At 40.0% G+C, this 18958-nt stretch overlaps 1 protein-coding gene across 8 annotated transcripts in view; it reads right to left on the bottom strand.

The window, feature by feature from the left end:
- Positions 1-18958, bottom strand: part of LOC144595325 (protocadherin Fat 3-like) — a 588884-nt gene that overhangs the window by 92788 nt on the left and 477138 nt on the right. For all 8 annotated transcript variants that reach the window (XM_078402696.1, XM_078402698.1, XM_078402695.1 and 5 more), the window contains 3 exons: positions 13844-17926; positions 1608-1804; positions 1317-1470 (listed from right to left, as the gene is read on the bottom strand). In XM_078402696.1, the coding sequence (XP_078258822.1) occupies positions 1317-1470; positions 1608-1804; positions 13844-17926 (4434 nt within the window). The remainder of the gene's footprint in view (positions 1-1316; positions 1471-1607; positions 1805-13843; positions 17927-18958) is intronic.

Here is an 18958-nt window from a genome sequence, read left to right as displayed (position 1 = left end):
TATCTACCTCTCTCTTGAAAACATCCAGTGAATTGGCCGTATATAATCGGCCATATGTAATTATCTAGAAATTAAATTTTGAAATATTCACATAAATTATTAAGTTGTACAGAATGATTTTTAAAAAGGGAATATTATACTAATTTATTGATAGAAATAAAGTTAAAAGCTAGCGTTTTGTTGGCTCTGCAATAATTTTGAAATAAAAAATGGAAGTATTCTAGTCAGGATACCTCGATCACTTCGCCAGTCCTTTTACTGATACATTTTATGTCCTGGTAGCACCGATCAAGCTTCAGATTTACTTGCCATGGGTTTGCCACAAGGCAGAGGGAGGGGCTTGCCAATAGTAATCAGGCCTTGGTTTTGGTCCCAAGGCCCCTTCTCCGGACGGTCTTTTGGTCTTTTCACAGTTTACTACTGTCCGACTTTTCTTACCCATTTCTACATTGCATTACACTTGGAAGTTAGGAAGGGATTGATCTCCACATTACAGCTAGTCTGAGGATCTCCTTGAATCCCTCAGCTGGTGAATGTCAAACTTTAGCCCAATAAAATGCTCTATGCAGGCATTTTATACTTATACACAATGACAAGCTAAAATTAATGCTATATGAAGGTTTTTATTTGCTGAAAAAATGTGTATATCTTCTGAAGTGCAATGCTAAAAGTTATTCAAATTTTAATTTTTTTCCACCTTTACTCTGAAATACTATGCAAGCGCATGATATCCTGATACATAGTTATATGGGACTTGCTAAAGTCCGCTAATCCTATCAATCTCTTATAATAAAACTGTTACAATTTGTTTCATTGTTTAAATTAATACTGACTAGCTAATTAAATTACTGCATCGTATGGGAGGCGCATTCCCAATCTTGTTGTACCCCTGTACAATGACAATAAAGATATATTGTATTGTAATCTGGTTCCTTACCTGTCACTGGTTTTATAATCGTTACTGTCACATTATCTGTTCTTTCTAGTCTTCAACTAATCTTTAAGCCTACTACAAAATTCATTGTGCACTTTTGCTATGGTACATAAATATTGGTAAAATTTAACAGTCAAGTTTGTACAACCAAAGAATTGCTCCCTTGCATAAAATAGGTCTGGAAATTTTGTTGGCTGTGCAATAATTTTGAAATAAAAAATGGAAGTATTCTAGTCAGGATACCTCGATCACTTCGCTTTTACGTTTTGAGTAAAACTTTAGTGCAGTACATTTGTTGTCACCTTCCTATGAAGATCACTTTTTTACACCAGTTTAAAAAAAATAGGAAAAACATCTATATTAAGATTGCATGTCCACTCACCACTTTCTGGTTCAAGAAAGAATTTATCTGACCCAGCTCCATGCAAAGAATACCGTATTTCTGCATTAGACCCAAGGTCAGCATCATGAGCACTAATCCTTAGAATAACTCTATTTGGTGGAATATCTTCCACTATTGTCTCTGTGTAGGTGACCTGCAAGCATTCAATGGCAACAAATGTTATTTGAGACACACGCTCATGTAGTTTAATCACACAAACATCAGAATGGTAAATAGCAATTTCTCACAATTCCAAAAAATAGGACAGAGGTGGAATAAGGAACTATTTACCTGATCACACACTGGGTTGTTGTCATTGGCGTCTAATACTCTGACTTCTACCACTGCTCTTGATACGAAGAGTCCATCAGTGGCTGTAATATTCAAAAGATAAATATCCTGCTCCTCGCGGTCTAATGGTCTCTTCACATAGACTTTCCACTCATTCTGAACCAGACCAAGCGCAAATTTTCCTTTAGGATTTCCTCCTGAATATGCATTTACAGAAAAATTAGAATAGTTAAATTGTAAACGTCAGAAAATATTTCTCAATGCCAACAAAGTATTATCTAATGAAAATCAGTTTTCTAGTAAGATAATGCCACACAGGCCAGTCTATTAATTGCTCTTTCAAAATTTGAATGTTACGGGGGAATTATGTTTTCACTCATTTTGACATCAATGGTGTGCAACTGTTCATTCAATAATACTCAAATCAGGTACAACCGAGTCAGATGCAAAGTAAAAATCTCTTTAAGTGACCCAATAACACAGCTGAAATCACTTCAGAGAATTTATCTTAATAAATATCAAGAAAAACTCATAAATGCTTATCAGGGACTGCAGCAACTAACCAACTAAATTTAATTATTATTACACTTTACAGCTACAGAGTGCAATCTTCCCATTTTCCTTGTTAGTGCAGGTTCTCTCGGGATCTATTGTAAATAAAGCTTGGAGATTATTACACATGGAGCTCAGATCCCACTGCTCCATGATAACAATTCAGTTTACAGCTTCCAACCTAAGCATGAACATTTTAATCCTCAAACCAGACTCTTTTCTGGTATGTCAAAATCAGATTTAAAAATCCAAAGCTCAATACAAGTCTTGCAAGACCACTATGAAAATGAAAGAAGTTGTTGAAGAATGGAATATAATGTAAACTTTCAAATGCTAATTACGGTCAGTGTAATTTCTTTCCATATATTTCCCAGGCTCCCAAGAATTCTCTGGGAAAATCTTGACGGGAAGATAGTAGCAATTGCTGGTGCTGCAGACATAACACAAAACATGCCACAAAAACCTAAAACCTCACTACATTCTTACTTGCTTATGTGAAAGGATATATTCAGAGTTGTTGGTAAGAGCTCATTTTAACAACTCTAAAGTCATTTCTATAACTTTGGAGGATTGTACTTGAGATCTCCACTTTACAGCTACCTGCCGTATGAGCATGAGAGTGATTATGCTGTGAAATAATGGGTTTCGGATAAGGATCATGATGATTAGGTGAAGCAGCGGGAGCAGTAACAGTCACACATCCCGCACAAGCAGCAGAGAGAGCTGCACAAGGCAGAATCAGCAGAGCCTCTGCTCGTGGGGGAAATTCGCACTTTGCAAGGACATTGGGCAAGGGATACATTTTCGGATCATGTTGTAATATCAGTGTCTCAGGAGGATAGACACACAGTGCTGGAGTAACTCAGCGGGCCAGGCAGCATCTCTGGAGAAAATGCTGGAGGGGATCTTCAATCTTTCCTTTCAAGGAGGAATGAAAATGATTGGTTAAGACAATCTGCTTGGTTATCCTTCTGAGATTAGATTTAATATTTTTCAGTAAATGAAATTAATTGGTAGTTATAATCTAATTATCAACATAATACCAGACTGTCAGATGATTTCATTTCCAGTGCAGCTCATCTTTAACTACCTCTGCAATGGCTATGAATATACAAGAAAAATATATTTCACTGATTCCGCATCATGGTCAGAGAATTATTACAATTATGTAGATCTGTTATGGCTGGTCAGGATGAGGGTGTTGACAACTAGTACACTTAATCCTTAGTTTTAGACTTTAGAGAAATGCAGCGCGGAAACAGGCCCTTCGGCCCACCGAGTCCGCGCCGACCAGCGATCACCCTGTACACTAACACTATCCCACACACAAGACAATTTTAATGAAGCCAATTTACCTACAAATCTGCATGGCTTTGGAGTGTGTGACGAAACCGGAATACCCGGAGAATGCCCAGTTGGTCACAGAGAGAACATACTAACTCTGTACAGACAGCACGTGTAGGCAGGATCGAACCTGGGTCTCTGGCGCTGAAAGGCAGCAACTCTATCGTTGTATTCACAAAATGCTGGAGTAACTCAGCAGGTCAGGCAGCATCTCGGGAGAGAAGGAATGGGTGACGTTTCGGGTCGAGACCCTTCTTCAGACTGATGTCAGGGGGGCGGGACAAAGGAAGGATATAGGTGGAGACAGGAAGATAGAGGGAGATCTGGGAATGGGGAGGGGAAGGGATGGACAGAGGGACTATCTAAAGTTGGAGAAGTTGATGTTCATACCACTGGGCTGCAAACTGCCCAGGCGAAATATGAGTTGCTGTTCCTCCAATTTCCGGTGGGCCTCACTATGGCACTGGAGGAGGCCCATGACAGAAAGGTCAGACTGGGAATGGGAGGGGGAGTTGAAGTGCTCGGCCACCGGGACATCAGTTTTGTTAATGCGGACCGAGCGCAGGTGTTCAGCGAAGCGATCGCCGAGACTGCGCTTGGTTTCGCCGATGTAAATGAGTTGACATCTAGAGCAGCGGATGCAATAGATGAGGTTGGAGGAGGTGCAGGTGAACCTTTGTCTCACCTGGAAAGACAGTTCGTTGTGTCACTGTGCTGCAGTTGTCCTAAGAAGATGACAGTGGTCCTTTTATTTGAACTAGTGACTGTTCTTAGTGATGGGTTCATGATTTACTGGGCCATACTGCAGTGCATTTACAATGAATGGGATTGTTATAAATTCAAACTCTCATAAGTTTAGGGTCAAATACAGATGGTAGATTTCCTTCCCATCTGAGCAATAATGAACCAGCTGGCTCTTTCATGATGATCCATGAGTTTTATGATCACTTGTATTGATAACAGTTTATTTATGATTTCCACATTTTTTCAGACTGATTTGTTTCTTACTTCATAAATCTAAGTTATTAATGTAGTTACATAACTGTATTACCTTTCATATTTACATCCCTGTAATGAGTTAAAAGCAGTAATTTAAACTTTGGAATGATAAGTTCAAAACCACACTCTCAGTTAGGCCAATTATTGCAACAAAATCACACCCTCAGATAGACCGTGAAGCACTGTTTGGGCTACCTAAGCAATTTTCAACTTGGATGTACGCTTCAAGGTAAGACCAAAGTCCGATTCCCTACCACGCACATTCAGAATGAAACAGGACACATCTATAGTGAAACTTAGTGGGAGAAATGAATTGAATCCTTCTGTTGTGCTTGGAACAAACTTTGTAAAGTCAAGAGAAAACCAAGTCCACCTGATGGCAGGGGATCAGCAGCCTATTTTGATTTAACTTTATCACAGACTAAGATAATTAATTAGTATAAGAAAATAACTGCAGATGCTGGTACAAATCGATTTATTCACAAAGTGCTGGAGTAACTCAGCAGGTCAGGCAGTATCTCGGGAGAGAAGGAATGGGTGACGTTTCGGGTCGAGACCCTTCTTCAGACTGATTTTTTTCGTAGAGTAGGAGGGCAGGAGAAATCACAGAGGGGGAGCAGCGAGAGAGCATGTTGCTAAACTCTCGTCGAAGAGAGGAGGAGAACTTCTTCAAAGTGGACATACCTCGAAGAGAAATCACAATGGAGCAACAAGTAGTATAAGAAAATAACTGCAGATGCTGGTACAAATCGATTTATTCACAAAGTGCTGGAGTAACTCAGCAGGTCAGGCAGCATCTCGGGAGAGAAGGAATGGGTGACGTTTCGGGTCGAGACCCTTCTTCAGACTGAAGTCAGTCTGAAGAAGGGTCTCGACCCGAAACGTCACCCATTCCTTCTCTCCCGAGATGCTGCCTGACCTGCTGAGTTACTCCAGCACTTTGTGAATAAAAAGATAATTAATTAAATGGACTGATATTTGGGGTTCATAATAACATAGAAATATGCAAGAGAACATCAATGAAAGGCAAGGAAGGAAGGAATAAGGAACCCTGGATGATGAAAAAAGTTGAAGTTCTGGTCAGCAAAAACAGGGAGGTATGGGTCAAGTATAGGCAGCTGGGATCAAGGTTATCCCTGGAGGAGGTTGGAGGATGGAGGAGCATCCTTAAGAGAGAAACCAAGAGGGCAAAAAGAGTCAAGGAGAAAACCTTGGCAGATAAGACGAAGGAAAATCCAGAGATTTTGTAACTGTATTCGGAGTTTTCCTCCGAATATAGTAACAAAATCTCTTTGGATTCTCCTTAGTGTGACTAAAGAGAAAATAGGGCCCTCAGAAACCCGAGTGGTTAACATTGCATGGCACTTCAGAAATGGGAAAGTCCTCAATTAATATTTCTCATCTTTTTTCTTCTGTGGAAAAATTCATGAAGACTAGGGAATTTCGGAAAGTTATTGGAGATGTCTTGAGGACAGTCTATATTACTGTCGAGGTCTTGCTGGATATCTGAAGATGCATGAAGGTAGATAAATCTCCCAGGGGTTTAATCAGCTGTACCCAAGGACACTGTGGGAAGCAAAAGAAGAAATTGTAGGAGTCCTGGCTGAGATATATGTATCATTGTTAGATACGGGTAATGCGCCAGAAAACTGGAGGGTGGCTAATGCTGTGCCTTTTTTTAAGAGGGGCTGCAAAGTAAAACATGGGAATTATTGACCAGAAATATGTGGTAGGAAAGTTACTGGACAGGATTCTAAGGCATAAGATATACCTGGGGTTGATTAAGGATAGTCAGCATGGATTTGTGTGTTGGAAATAGTGTCTCGCGAATTTGATTGAGTATTTTGAACTGAGAAGGTTGATGAGGGCAGGATCATATTTGAACGTTAGCAAGGCCTTTCCTAAGGTTCCACATGGTGGGCTGCTCTGGCAGGTTAGATTGCATGGGATACAGGCAGAGCTAGCTAACTAGCTACAGAATTAGCTTCATAGTAGGAAACAGAGGGCGTTAGTGAAAAGTTGTTTGTTGGACTAGAAGTCTGTAACTCGTGGTGTGCCTCAGGGATCGGTGCTGGGCCCATTATTGTTTGTGGTTATAGCAACGATTTGGACAAGAATGTACAAGGCATGATTAATATGTTTGCGGATGACACTAAAATAGGTGATATAGAACACGAAGAAAGTTCTCAAGAATTACAATGGCTGAGCAAATGGCAAATGGAATTTAATTCAGGTCAGTGTGAGTTGCTGCAATTTGATAACTCGAACCTGTACTCGCTGGAATTTAGAAGAATGAGGGGGGACCTCATTGAAACATACAGAATAGTGAAAGGCTTGGATAGAGTGGATGTGGAGAAGATGTTTCCACTAGAGAGAGTCCAGAACTAGAGGTCATAGCCTCAAAATTTAAGGGCGTTCTTTTAGGAAGGAGATGAGGAGAAATTCCTTTAGTCAGAGGGTGGTGAATCTGTGCAATTATTTGCCACAGAAGGCTGTGGAGGCCGAGTCAGTGGATATTTTTAAGGCAGAGATAGATAGATTCTTGATTAGTACAGGTGTCAGAGGTTATGAGGGGAAAGGAGGAGAATGGAGTTAGGAGGGAGAGATAGATCAGCCATGTTTGAATGGCGTAGACGATGGGCCCAATGGCCTAAATCTACTCCTATTCCTTATGAACCAGGGACGGTGTACAGTAGGGCTCTGTGGAGTGTTTTCGAACAGAGGGTTCTAGGAGTAAAAGTACACAGTTCCCCTGAAAATGGCATCACATGTAGATAGGGTGGTGAAGGCAGATGGGCATTTTCATCAGCATGGATGAGTTGAGTCAAACAGCCTATTTCCATGCTGTATGTTTCTATGAGTCTATTACTACTTATAATGCAACAGTTCAGGAAAATATGAAAAATAAATGCAGGGATTTGGGAAATAACAAACCAGAGAAGTTTAAAAACCGATTATGCTGAATACAAATAGAATAGTGAAGAGAAGAAAAAAGATGACATTAAAACCATGTCATAAACTAAATTAATTAAACATGTTTTAAATATATACAGCAGTTCAGTTTATATGATTAATATTTCAACAATAAAATTATTCCAAATGCTTTCAACAGAATTATCACAGTAACATTTACTTTGTTATTGTGAGTCTATGTGGTAAGGATCACCTGCATTCTCTTCATCAGCCAGCAGACTAATGGTTTAAGCAGTGAAATATGGCATATGCAAATCCCAATCATCAATTTTCACACATGGTTAGCTGTAATCATAATTCAGTGCTGAAAACACTTTAAGTACCACCTATAGATCACATGACATCAGTCCAAATAATAGTCACTCGTCACTACAAAACTGATTTACCCCTTTGCAGCAAGTAACAAAGCTCAATCATTAACAGAAGAATCCTAAACATATTTAGTTTAGTTTAGTGATACAGCACAGAAATAGGCCCTTTGGCTCACAGAGTCTGCGCCGCCCAACGACCATCCCTACCCTAGTTCTATGTTATGGCAGTTTTGCATCCTTCACACTAGGGACAATTTACAGAGGCCAAATAACCTGCCATGAAGGATGAAACTGGAGCACCCGGAGAAACCCATGTGGTCACAGGAAGAACATACAGACGGCACCCGTAGTCAGGATAAAACCCGGGTCTCTGGCGCTGTAAGGCAGCAACTCTACCACCGCGCTGCCCAACATATAGCATTGTACATTTCATTTACTTTTATATGTATTGGGGAGAGATTCTCTCATTTAGCATCATGTTTTTGTGGATTACACTAATGCATTTTTCTCTGTTAGTTAATTAGCTTAGTTTATTGTCACGTGTACCGAGGCAGAGTGAAAATCTTTTTGTTGCGTGCTAACCAGTCAGCGGAAGACTATACATGATTACAATTGAGCCGTCCTCAGTGTACAGATACAGGATAAAGGGAATAATGTATAGTGTAAGATAAAGACAAGTAAATTCCCATTAAAGATAGTCCAAGGGTCTCCAATGAAGTAGATGGTAGCTCGGGACCTCTTTCTAGTTGTTGATTACAGCTGGATAGAAACTGTCCCTGAATTTGGAGGCATAGGTTTTCACACTTCAGTACCTCTTGCTTGATGGGGGAGGGAAGAAGAGGGAGTGACCAGGATGAGACTGGTCCTTGATCATGCTGGTGGTCTTGCCAAGGCAGCGTGAAATGTAGATGGTCAATGGAAGGGAGGTTATTTTGTGTGATGGTCCATGCTATCTCCACAAACTCTGCAATTTCTTGCAGTCTTGGATGGAGCTGTTCCCAAATCATGCTTTGATGCATTCCAAAAAAATGCTTTCTACAGCGCATCTGTTGAAAGTTGGTGAGCATTGTTAGGACATGCCAAACTTCCTCAGCCATCTAAGGAAGTAGGGGCATTGGTGTGCTTTCTTGGCCATTGTTTCGAAAGGGCTGGCCCAGGACAAGTTGCTGGTGATATTTACTCCTAGGAACTTGAAGCTTTTCCACCGGGTGGCACCGCGATGTTATTATCTATATTTATCTATATACTAAACCTCTTGTTTGTTTGTCTTGAACATTATCCATGACAAAATCTCATTGCTGATGCAGCCTCCTAGAAAATTGTCACAGCACTCTCTCCCACACCTACCAAGTTTTAATATGCTTTTTCTGGCACTGTTGTACTTCAAACCCTCATGTCTATTACCAAAATATATCCCATAATTTTATTTATAACTAGACCAAGTGGACCCGTTGGGCCCAAACCTCTCCTGCAACACCCTCTCCTCCCCCCCTCCCCCCCCCTCCGCTCCCCCTCCCCCATACTCCATCCCCCTCAACCCCCCTTATCCTCCCTCCCTCCCTCCCCCCCCCCTCCCTCCACCCCCTCCCTCCCTCCCTAGAAGATAGATTTAAACTTTAAAATGTGAATAACTAAAAATATAACACCGATTTCAATGAAACTTCTTTCATTAGCACCAAAGGGGCGACGGTGAGTAAGGTGGGCCTACAATTGTCATGCTATCGTGTACCGTTTTGGCTGTTGTTCAGGAACAAACAAACAAACAAACATGAGTTTTAGTATGTAGATGGCATTTTGCCAAGACCCCAAAGAGTGTCAAGGCAGCAATATCAAGTTACTAAATGAAGTATCTTTCAGTTTCCAAGGAACAGTAAAATTACCTCTATATGAAATAAGAAAAGCTATAATTTTGATGAAGCTCAATTAATGCTTAATGATTTTTTAAAGGCGTTCAACTGAAATACTTCAAAATATTACCCTCAGTGCATTGACACTGTATAGTTCAGTCACAGGGGAGAAACAATAGCAGACGGTGGCATCCGAGCACTAGATGCTCTCAGTTTTTAACAACCTCATCAGTGATTGTTCTGCATAAGAATATTTCTCCAGTGGCAGAATCAAAATTCTCTATCGGACAATTTAATCTTACACATAAGCTGAGATTTCATCAATTTTACTGTTTGTGATATAATTCAGACCTACTCAAATACACATGCCACATAAAGACTCAAGTGTTGTCTTCATGGGTGACCCTGAACTGCATTCCCTCTTTATTTAAGGATTAGTGCATTAATTTGCTCTCAAATTCCAAATGAGGTCAGAGTAGTAGATCTTCACTGAAGTGCACTTTTACGAAGTTTAAATAAAACAGCAGTGAATAGAATGCCACTGCCAAAGTACTTTCAGATTTCTGCACAGATGGCTGAATTTGGTGCAGAGGGAAGATGTAACATCAATTTCTGTTTGCAGGCCAATTATTCTCATCCGCATGGAACCATAAAGCACAAAAAACAAAGGGCTATTTGGTTTCTTTGAAGGAGCCAGGGACTTAAAAACTGCTGAAAAAAAGCTATGCTGTGCAGTTGCAATTTATGCTTGACATGGAGCAAGCTGAATTAGGACCGTGTTTGGGCCTCATTATAATAGAAGGGAAATGCAACTTCTGCCTTTCCAGAGACATTTTCATCCACCCCAGACACATTAATCAGGTGCAAAACTCCCCCAACCTGACATCAACATTAGTGCAATACCCATTCTTTTTTTAAACTCACAATGATTTTCAACCATAGACACAAAATGCTGGAGTATTTTGTTTTCAAGTGGAATATAAGGTGCTGTTCCTCCAGTTTGCATGTGGCCTCACTCTGGTAATGGAGAAGTTCCAGGACGGAAAGGTCAATATGGCAATGGGAAGGAGAGTTAAAATGGTAGGCAACTGGGAGACCAAGTAGTCCTTCGCGGACCAAAGCGCATGTATTTGGTGAAAGGTTTGCTGAGGGCTACACGAGGGCTCGCTAAAGTAAAAGATGCCACATCAGGATCACTGGATGCAGTGGATGACGTTAGAGGAGGTGCACGTGAACCTCTGATTCACCTGCCAGGACTGCTGGTATCGCTGGATGGATATGAGGAAGGATTCCTAGGAACAGGTGCAGTTGCAGGGGAAAGTACCTGGGGAGGATGTGGTAAAGGATGAGTAAACCAAGGAGTTGTGGACGGAGCATCTCTGCAGCAGGTGGAAAGGGGTGGGGATGGGAAGATGCGACTGGTGGTGGGATCACCACTTTCAACATCATCCCACCATTAGTAATAACGTATACTTTTCTTATGAATGAGAAAAATAACACGAAAGGTCAAAGCTGTGATTTAGGAGGTTAAATATTGACTGGCTGGCTAAAAGGAAACAAAAAGGAGGCATAAATGGGTCGTCTTCTCGTTGAAAAGATGTAACAAGTTTTGTGCCACATGGGGCTGCAACTTAAATTAATTATATAAATGATGGATGATTTTAGTTGTTAAACATACTTCTGACACAAGGATAGGAAAATAAGTGGTCAAGAACAAATAAAATATCGACAAATTGATATAGATTAAACTTGAGAGGTTATCTGAAAACCGTGACCATCAGGTTCAAGAACAACTTCTTCCCAACAACCATCATGCTCTTGAACATTGTACAACACTAACCTCATCAGCCATGATCTGCTGTAGTCTGTGTCTTTGGTTGCACAACAGACTTTGTTTTTTGTGCTACTGTGGGCACCTAGTATCACTCACTTTATTTCTGAATATTATATATTTATCTGTGTTAATGCATTAAGTTAAGAATCTCATTTTTTTGTTGTGGGTCCATATGACAACTAACCACTCTTGACTCTTGGAGCGGGTAAACAAGGTTTAGTCAAATTGAGTAGAATGGGATGAAATAAATAAAAGCATTGTGAAAGACTGCAAAGCTCTGAGGTGTAGAAACATCTGAGTGTATGATTCAGAAAGGGCAAATAAGCAGATATTCCAAGTCATTAAAACCAAAAATAAAGTTATCAATAATTGTTGGAAGGAGTGAATAGAAAATTCAAGATTCTATGCTTCATTACATAGAACAATGGCAAGACTATGTCTGGAGTTCTGTGTACAGTATTTGTCTACTCATTTAAGAGAGGATGTTAATGTGTTTGAAAGAATTCAGAGACGGTTTACTGCACCAATATTATGTTTGCAAAATTGTCTGTATCCTTTAACAACATCTTTATCTGCTTCTTCACAACCTACTTTCCCCCCCAAGATAGACATAAAATGCTGGAGTAACTGAGTGGGATAGGCAACATCAATGGATAGATGGATGGGTGACGTTTCAGGTCGAGTCCCTTCTTCAGACAAAACGGACGATCTAAAACATCCCCCATTCCTTCTATCCAGTGATGCTGCCTGCCACGCTGAATCACTTCAGCATTTTGTGTTTATCTCTGATGTATGTCAGCATTTACAGTTCCGTCCTACAGTCTCCTTCCCATTGCCATCCTACCTATCTTTACCTGATCAGCAAAGTTAGTAACCATAGGGGCATTGCCTTCATCCAAGCCTTGTCTGTACATGGTAAAAGTAGAGACCCCAGCACCATTGTTATGACACACTACTCATTGCATTTTGCCAACAGATTCAAAATATTCCTTCCGCTTCATTTCCTGAAAATATAACTGTGATATAACTATTCACAGTTTTTGTTACACAAAGAGCTTTTATTTTCCAGTATGCCCCTTAAAGTGTGGCATTACTTTAAATGCATTCTCCAACATTACGTATAATACACATCTACCCTGCTTTTACATTGCTTCCCCTTTACCCACAGCACAAACTGCTTCTTCACGCAATGTTGATAAAGTGGCCAAATGGGGTTTCCCTTTCACAAAACCACATTAACTATAAGATTACCTTGATATGTTTCTCATTGTTTTGACATGACACCTGTGGTGACTGGTTCTCAGTTCAGTTCAGTTCAGTTTAGTTTAGTTTATTGTCACAGGTACTGAGGTACATTGTGTAGCTTTTTGTTGCCTGCTAACCAGTCAGCAGAATGACAATATATGATTACAATCGATCCATTTACAGTATAGATATTTTTTTCCTATGACAAATATTAAGCTGCATGTGGTTTTCATATCTCCCTTTTTGAATAAAAGAGTTATATATGCTATTTTCCAATCTAATCGGACTGTTTAAAAATAACCTTTGTCCATTTAAGACAAAGTAGACAAAACTTACTTTCATAGGTTTAAGAGTCCTTGGAACTAATTTTCTCAGAGGGGCAATGCAAGGTAGCTTCTTGTTAAGCAAGGAGTGAAATGTCCTTGGAAGAGATGGGAATCTCAATGAGATCAGTCTTGATCTTATTAAATGGCAGTGGAGGCATGAAGAGTCAAGTGAACTGTTCAGGCTCATAATTCAGATGCAAATTCATATACCTTACATTTCAATTTCAAAGCATTGCTATTTTGTCCTCTGCAGTAAATTAAATTAATTATAATGCCACATAATTTTTTTTATCACCTCCTGCTTTATAATTCCCAGAAAAATATTTCAAGAGTAAAATCTTAATAGTAGTCTAATTAAACCATATGTATTTGTTGTAACGGTCAGATAAAATATCTGTATAGTCAACATAAAATTTACAATTTTACATAAATCTAAATTGCTCATCTGACAACAATAATTTATTAGTTAATTCGCAAGACCAAACAGATATGAATTTGAACAGTATACTCAAAATATAAATCATGATGGTATTAATAAAACTTGTGTAAAATGTTCATTTACTTGTCAATAATGAATTTTCAAGTATCCACTTTGCAACTCTGCACTATAAATATTGTCCAAATTTACAAATATACAGGTGGCAAAATCAATTATTTGTTAATTAGTTAAATAATTTCCCTCATAATCAGTGATCTGGTAACCTTGCTACCATTCATCAAACTTGGTTTATCTTGACAAACCCCAGAATAATCCATATTGTGTAGTTTTAATTGCATGCACTTCAGTGTATTGAGTTCTTCTTACCTGTAATATGATAGCTAACTTGACGATTGATTTCAGATGTGTCATCATCCCTTGTACTGAGCACGGCAACAACCTCTCCTGGTGAATCGCTCTCTCTCACAGATCCCCGATATATCTCATTCACAAAATTTGGAGAATTGTCATTTATGTCCGTGACAGTTACTTGGACTATTGCTGTTGAAGACAGGGGCACAATCTCACCATGGTCCAAGGCTACCACAGTGAATGCGTAGGACGGCTGCTTTTCATGATCAAGATCTTTAAGTGTCCTAATCCAGCCACTGTTGGTGTCAATGGCAAATATATCCATTATATCTTCGAGTTCCATCTGAGTAGCTGGCAAAATACTATAGGTGACATGTCCATTGGCTCCTGTATCTTCATCGACTGCTTGGACTTGGATCACTTTAGTTCCGATTGGCATTCCTTCCATTATTACAGCCTCGTATGGATCGGTCTGAAAAACAGGCTCGTTGTCATTCAAATCCCTCACTTCAATTTTGACAACTGTTGTCAAAATGATATCGGTTCTACCATTATTAACGGTGACTGTAACCAAAAACTCATAAAAAGGATTTGTTTCGTAATCAAGTTTCTTGTCCAATTTTAACACCCCAGAGTGTGAATCTATAACAAACACTGCATCTTGGTTATTTTTTGATAATCCGCCATTAATCGTATTGAAGAGGACAGTTTGTTGTGGCAAAACCTGGATGGTGCCAACCGTACCTCCTATAGGGGCATCTTCTGGCAGCATAAACGAATATTGATGTTGCAGAAAGGCTGGAAGGTCTGTTTTGGGAGAAAGTACATGAAAGTATACGGGAACCAGAACACTCCTCACAGGAACACCTCCATCTGAGGCTTTCACGAAAAAAGAGAGAATTGTATTTTTCAAATGGTCAAGATTTCCCTTTGTGACAATCCATCCAGTTTCCTGGTCAATGTCTATTGCACTAGTTACATAGTCTGAATCTTCATTGTACAGTGAATACAAGATTTTAGCATTTGCTCCTTCATCTGGATCAAAAGCTTCGACTTGGATGATCAACAAGCCTTTTGCCACATCAGCCTTAACACTTGCCCTGTATTCTAGGGCCATGAATTGAGGAGCATTGTCATTCTCATCCACCAGTATGACCCTCACAGTGCAGAATGCAGATCTCCCACCACCATCCACAGCCATTACCATAATGTCAATATTACTTTCCAAATCCAGTTCCCTGTTTAGCTTTTCTGTTATAATAATTATCCCTGAAGAATCAATCGAGAATCGATTTCTTGCAAAGTCATTCACTATGTGATAGTTAATATTTCCGTAGTCTCCAGAATCGGCGTCAGTGGCTGTTGCCTGTACCACCTTGCTCCCAATGGCAGAGTTTTCTCTCAATTCCACCACGTAAAGATTGCTCGAAAAGACTGGACTGTATAAGTTGGCACCGAGCACTCTGATGTGCACTTGAGCAGTGCTGGTGAAAATGCCGTCAGACACAGAGACGTTCAGGTTATACACAGGATCCATTCTTTGTTTGCGATGATTGGAAAGTGTGATGATGCCTCTCTTGTTGTTCATGACAAAGTGCATATGGTCATTGCCAGACAGGATGCTGTATTCTAATCTGTCCGCGTCGGAGCTGTCTGCATCGGATGCCTGCACGCAGGTTACAAAATGACCGCGTGGAGCAAGTTCGTTCACATAGGATTCGTAGAGAAGCTGGTTAAATACCGGAGGGCTGTCATTCATATCAGTTACATGAACCGTTACAGGGACATCACTGCTCATTGATGGGATGCCATTGTCTATTGCTCGAGCTATAAAATTATATTCCTGAATTAACTCATAGTCCAACATGCGGGATGTTAGAATCAACCCGCTTGTGCTATCTATATGAAAGTAATCTGTGCTGTTTAAATTGTCCTGAACGATCTGATAGTGTAGTATTCTACTGTTTTCAGAGTCTGCATCTGTAGCAATAACCTGCAACACGGGTGTTCCAACCATTGAGGATTCAGAGAGGGTTGCTTCGTATACACTTTGCTCAAAAATTGGAGGGTTATCATTAACATCTCCTACTGATATATCTACTGTCACCTCTGCCTGGGCGCCTGTGAGAGAATCTGTCGCTTTAACCATCATTTTATAGCTGGATCTCGTCTCATAATCAAGTGGATGAATGACACCAATCACTCCTGTATAAAAATTTATATTAAACTGGTTTAGGGGATTTCCATCCGTAATTGTATATATTAGGCTCTGACCTTCAGGACTAGTTGCATTAATGCTGAGGATGGGGGTGTGTGGCTGTATGTCTTCATTTACTGTTTTTACATAAAATGGTTTTGCAAAGACGGGCATAGCTTTATTAATCACCGTGATTGGCAGTTCTACATGTGTGGAAAGCGAAGGAGAACCGCCATCTGTTGCAATGACAATGACATTGTACTCAACACTGGATACGTCAGATTCAAATGGTTCTTTCAGTGTAACAATGCCAGTATGCTGGTCAATCTCAAAGTGACCATGTCCTTCTTCAAGGAAGTAAGTGACCTCTCCATTTTTCCCCTTATCACAATCCACAGCGGTGACGTGGTATATTCGTGCTCCTGGCTCTGCATCGACTTGAACTGCAGCATAGTAGGGGAGGCCTACAAACACAGGTGGATTGTCATTGATATCTTCTACCTGCACCCGAATGACCACCCGCGCCACACACCAGGGATCATGCTCACGGCTCGCTTCCACCACTAACTCATAAAATTCTTGCTCCTCCCTGTCAAAAGACACAGGCATCGTTTGTACAATTCCTGAGGTGGATTTAATTGTAAACTTGTCACCAGGATTCAATATTCTGTATTTCAAGGGCTCATTAAGCCGGTTCCCCACGGCATTTACCACAGCCACTTTCTTTGCCTCTGTGCTGTTTTCCAAGATAGAAGCTGAATAGAAACTTTGAGTGAACTGAAGACCACTGTCAAGAGCGACTTTCACTTTTATTTTTACCGTTGCTGTGCTGCTGTACTTCCCGTCAGATACACGAGCAGTAAGGTGGTAGACTTCGCCAGTAAGGGTTTGATTCCTTACAGTGATTATTCCACTCCTTAGGTCAATCAAAAAACAATTTGCTGAATTTCCATCCGTTAATGTATAAGTTAGTTCTGATATTACTTCGAAGTCGGGGTCAGTGGCTGACACAGTGAGAACCTCAACGCCAATATATGTTGGCAGGAGAAGAATGGTTTCATATACTTCCTGGCTGAACATTGGGGGTGAGTCGTTGATATCAGTCACATGAATTGTCACATCAGCTGGAGATTCGGCCATGAGCTGCGGATTTCCACTGTCTCTGACCTGCACTTGGAAATGAAATATCGGAATTGTTTCATGATCAAGGTTTGCGATGGTCCGGATTGCCCCTGTGCTGGAATCAACCGAAAAATATGTCTTTGCTGTGGATTCAACAATTTGGTAGACAAGCAATGAATTCTGGTTGCAATCAGCATCGCTGGCTCTTATAACAAGAGGATTGTTGACGGAGATTAAAACAGCACTGTTGACTGGAGCAGCCTCACTAATGCTACCTGAGTATTGGGAATGAAGGAAGATTGGAGGATTGTCATTTTGATCGACAACATGAATACTAACTGTAATGTTCGAGGACATTCCTGCCATATTGGTTGCTTGCACAATCAGCTGATAAGAAGAAATTTGTTCATAATCAAGAGTTTTCTGAATACTAATGACACCCGAATAAGGGTTTATTGCAAAAACACTCTCCAGATTTCCAGTTTTTATCTCATAAACTACTGTTGATTGACTCACAGCGGAGACCATAACCACTGAGGTCCCAGGGCTGGCGTTTTCATTCATTTCAATCATGTATTCTTTCTGATGGAACTGGGGTTGTGCGTTGTCCGAGAAAGTCAATGTTATACGTACAATCACAGTCGCAGAGAGAGATGGTATTCCTCGATCAGTTGCTTTAACAGTCAGAACATAATGGCCAAGGGATGCAAGGTCAAGTTCTTTTGAAACAATGATAATTCCCAAAACTGGTTCAATTTTAAAGACATTGTCATTGTTGCCTGAAACAGAAAAATGTTTACAATATCAAAAACATTCTTTTTGTTGCTACCGGCAAATAATGGGGAGGGGGATGAAGTGGAAGGGGGGAATCTAATGAAATGTTGATAATTAAATGGACCTCAGAATATATATTCTTGATGACACGAGAATTGACTTGACATGACATGACTCAAAACCACATCAGCTCAAACTTTCCTTTAATTGCCGCTAAACTTGATTCTTCTAACGTATTTGGGGCTGACTTTCCTTGTTTTATTTTATACAGATTCAAAAGTATCCAAAACATTGCTGCTTGTGGTCTGACCATTTCAAACTCCCTTCATTCCTATGGTTGAAAATCTGCACTGCACTAATTCGAAGTTAAATTACTTTGAAAATGACTTAAAATTTTCACCCTTGCAATGTATTTTGAGGTTTTCTCTCTCCCTGTCCCTAAAAATTTCCTCCAGACCTTTAACCCTATAGATTGCATGAGATCCAGGAAGAGCGAACTAACTGGATACAGAGTTGGCTTCATGGCAGAGGGTACTGGTAGAAGGTTGCCTTTCAGACCGGTCTGTGACTAGTGTGCCTCATGGATTGATGTTGGGCCCATTGCTGTTTGTCATCTGTATCAATGAATTTGATGAGAATGAACAAGCATGATTAGTAAGTTTGCAAATGATAAAATAGGTGACATCGTAGACAGTGAAGATGGTTATCAAGAATTACAGCAGAATCTTGATTCTGATGGGCAAGAGGGTTGAGGAATGAGAAATTAAGTTTAATTCCGATAAATGTGAGGTGCAACACTTTGGGAAGTCATCAAATCAGGCCAGACTTTCACACTGAACAGTGGGGTTAAAAATAAATTTGATATCTATTTGACACCTCAATAAGGTAACTCATGAGCCTGTTGCACTCAAAAATAAATGCTTGAATTTTAACTAATTTAATGAAAACTTGACTAGGCTAAAAATACATTAGCTTTGCTTAATGTGCTGTTCAGGGAAAAAAAACTCATAAAAGACAAATCTAAGAAAAAGAATTAT

Source organism: Rhinoraja longicauda, chromosome 7 (assembly GCF_053455715.1).
Source record: "Rhinoraja longicauda isolate Sanriku21f chromosome 7, sRhiLon1.1, whole genome shotgun sequence".
NCBI lineage: Eukaryota > Metazoa > Chordata > Chondrichthyes > Rajiformes > Arhynchobatidae > Rhinoraja > Rhinoraja longicauda.
Note: the sequence above shows the minus strand (reverse complement) of the source record. Positions and strands in the feature narration are given on the sequence as shown.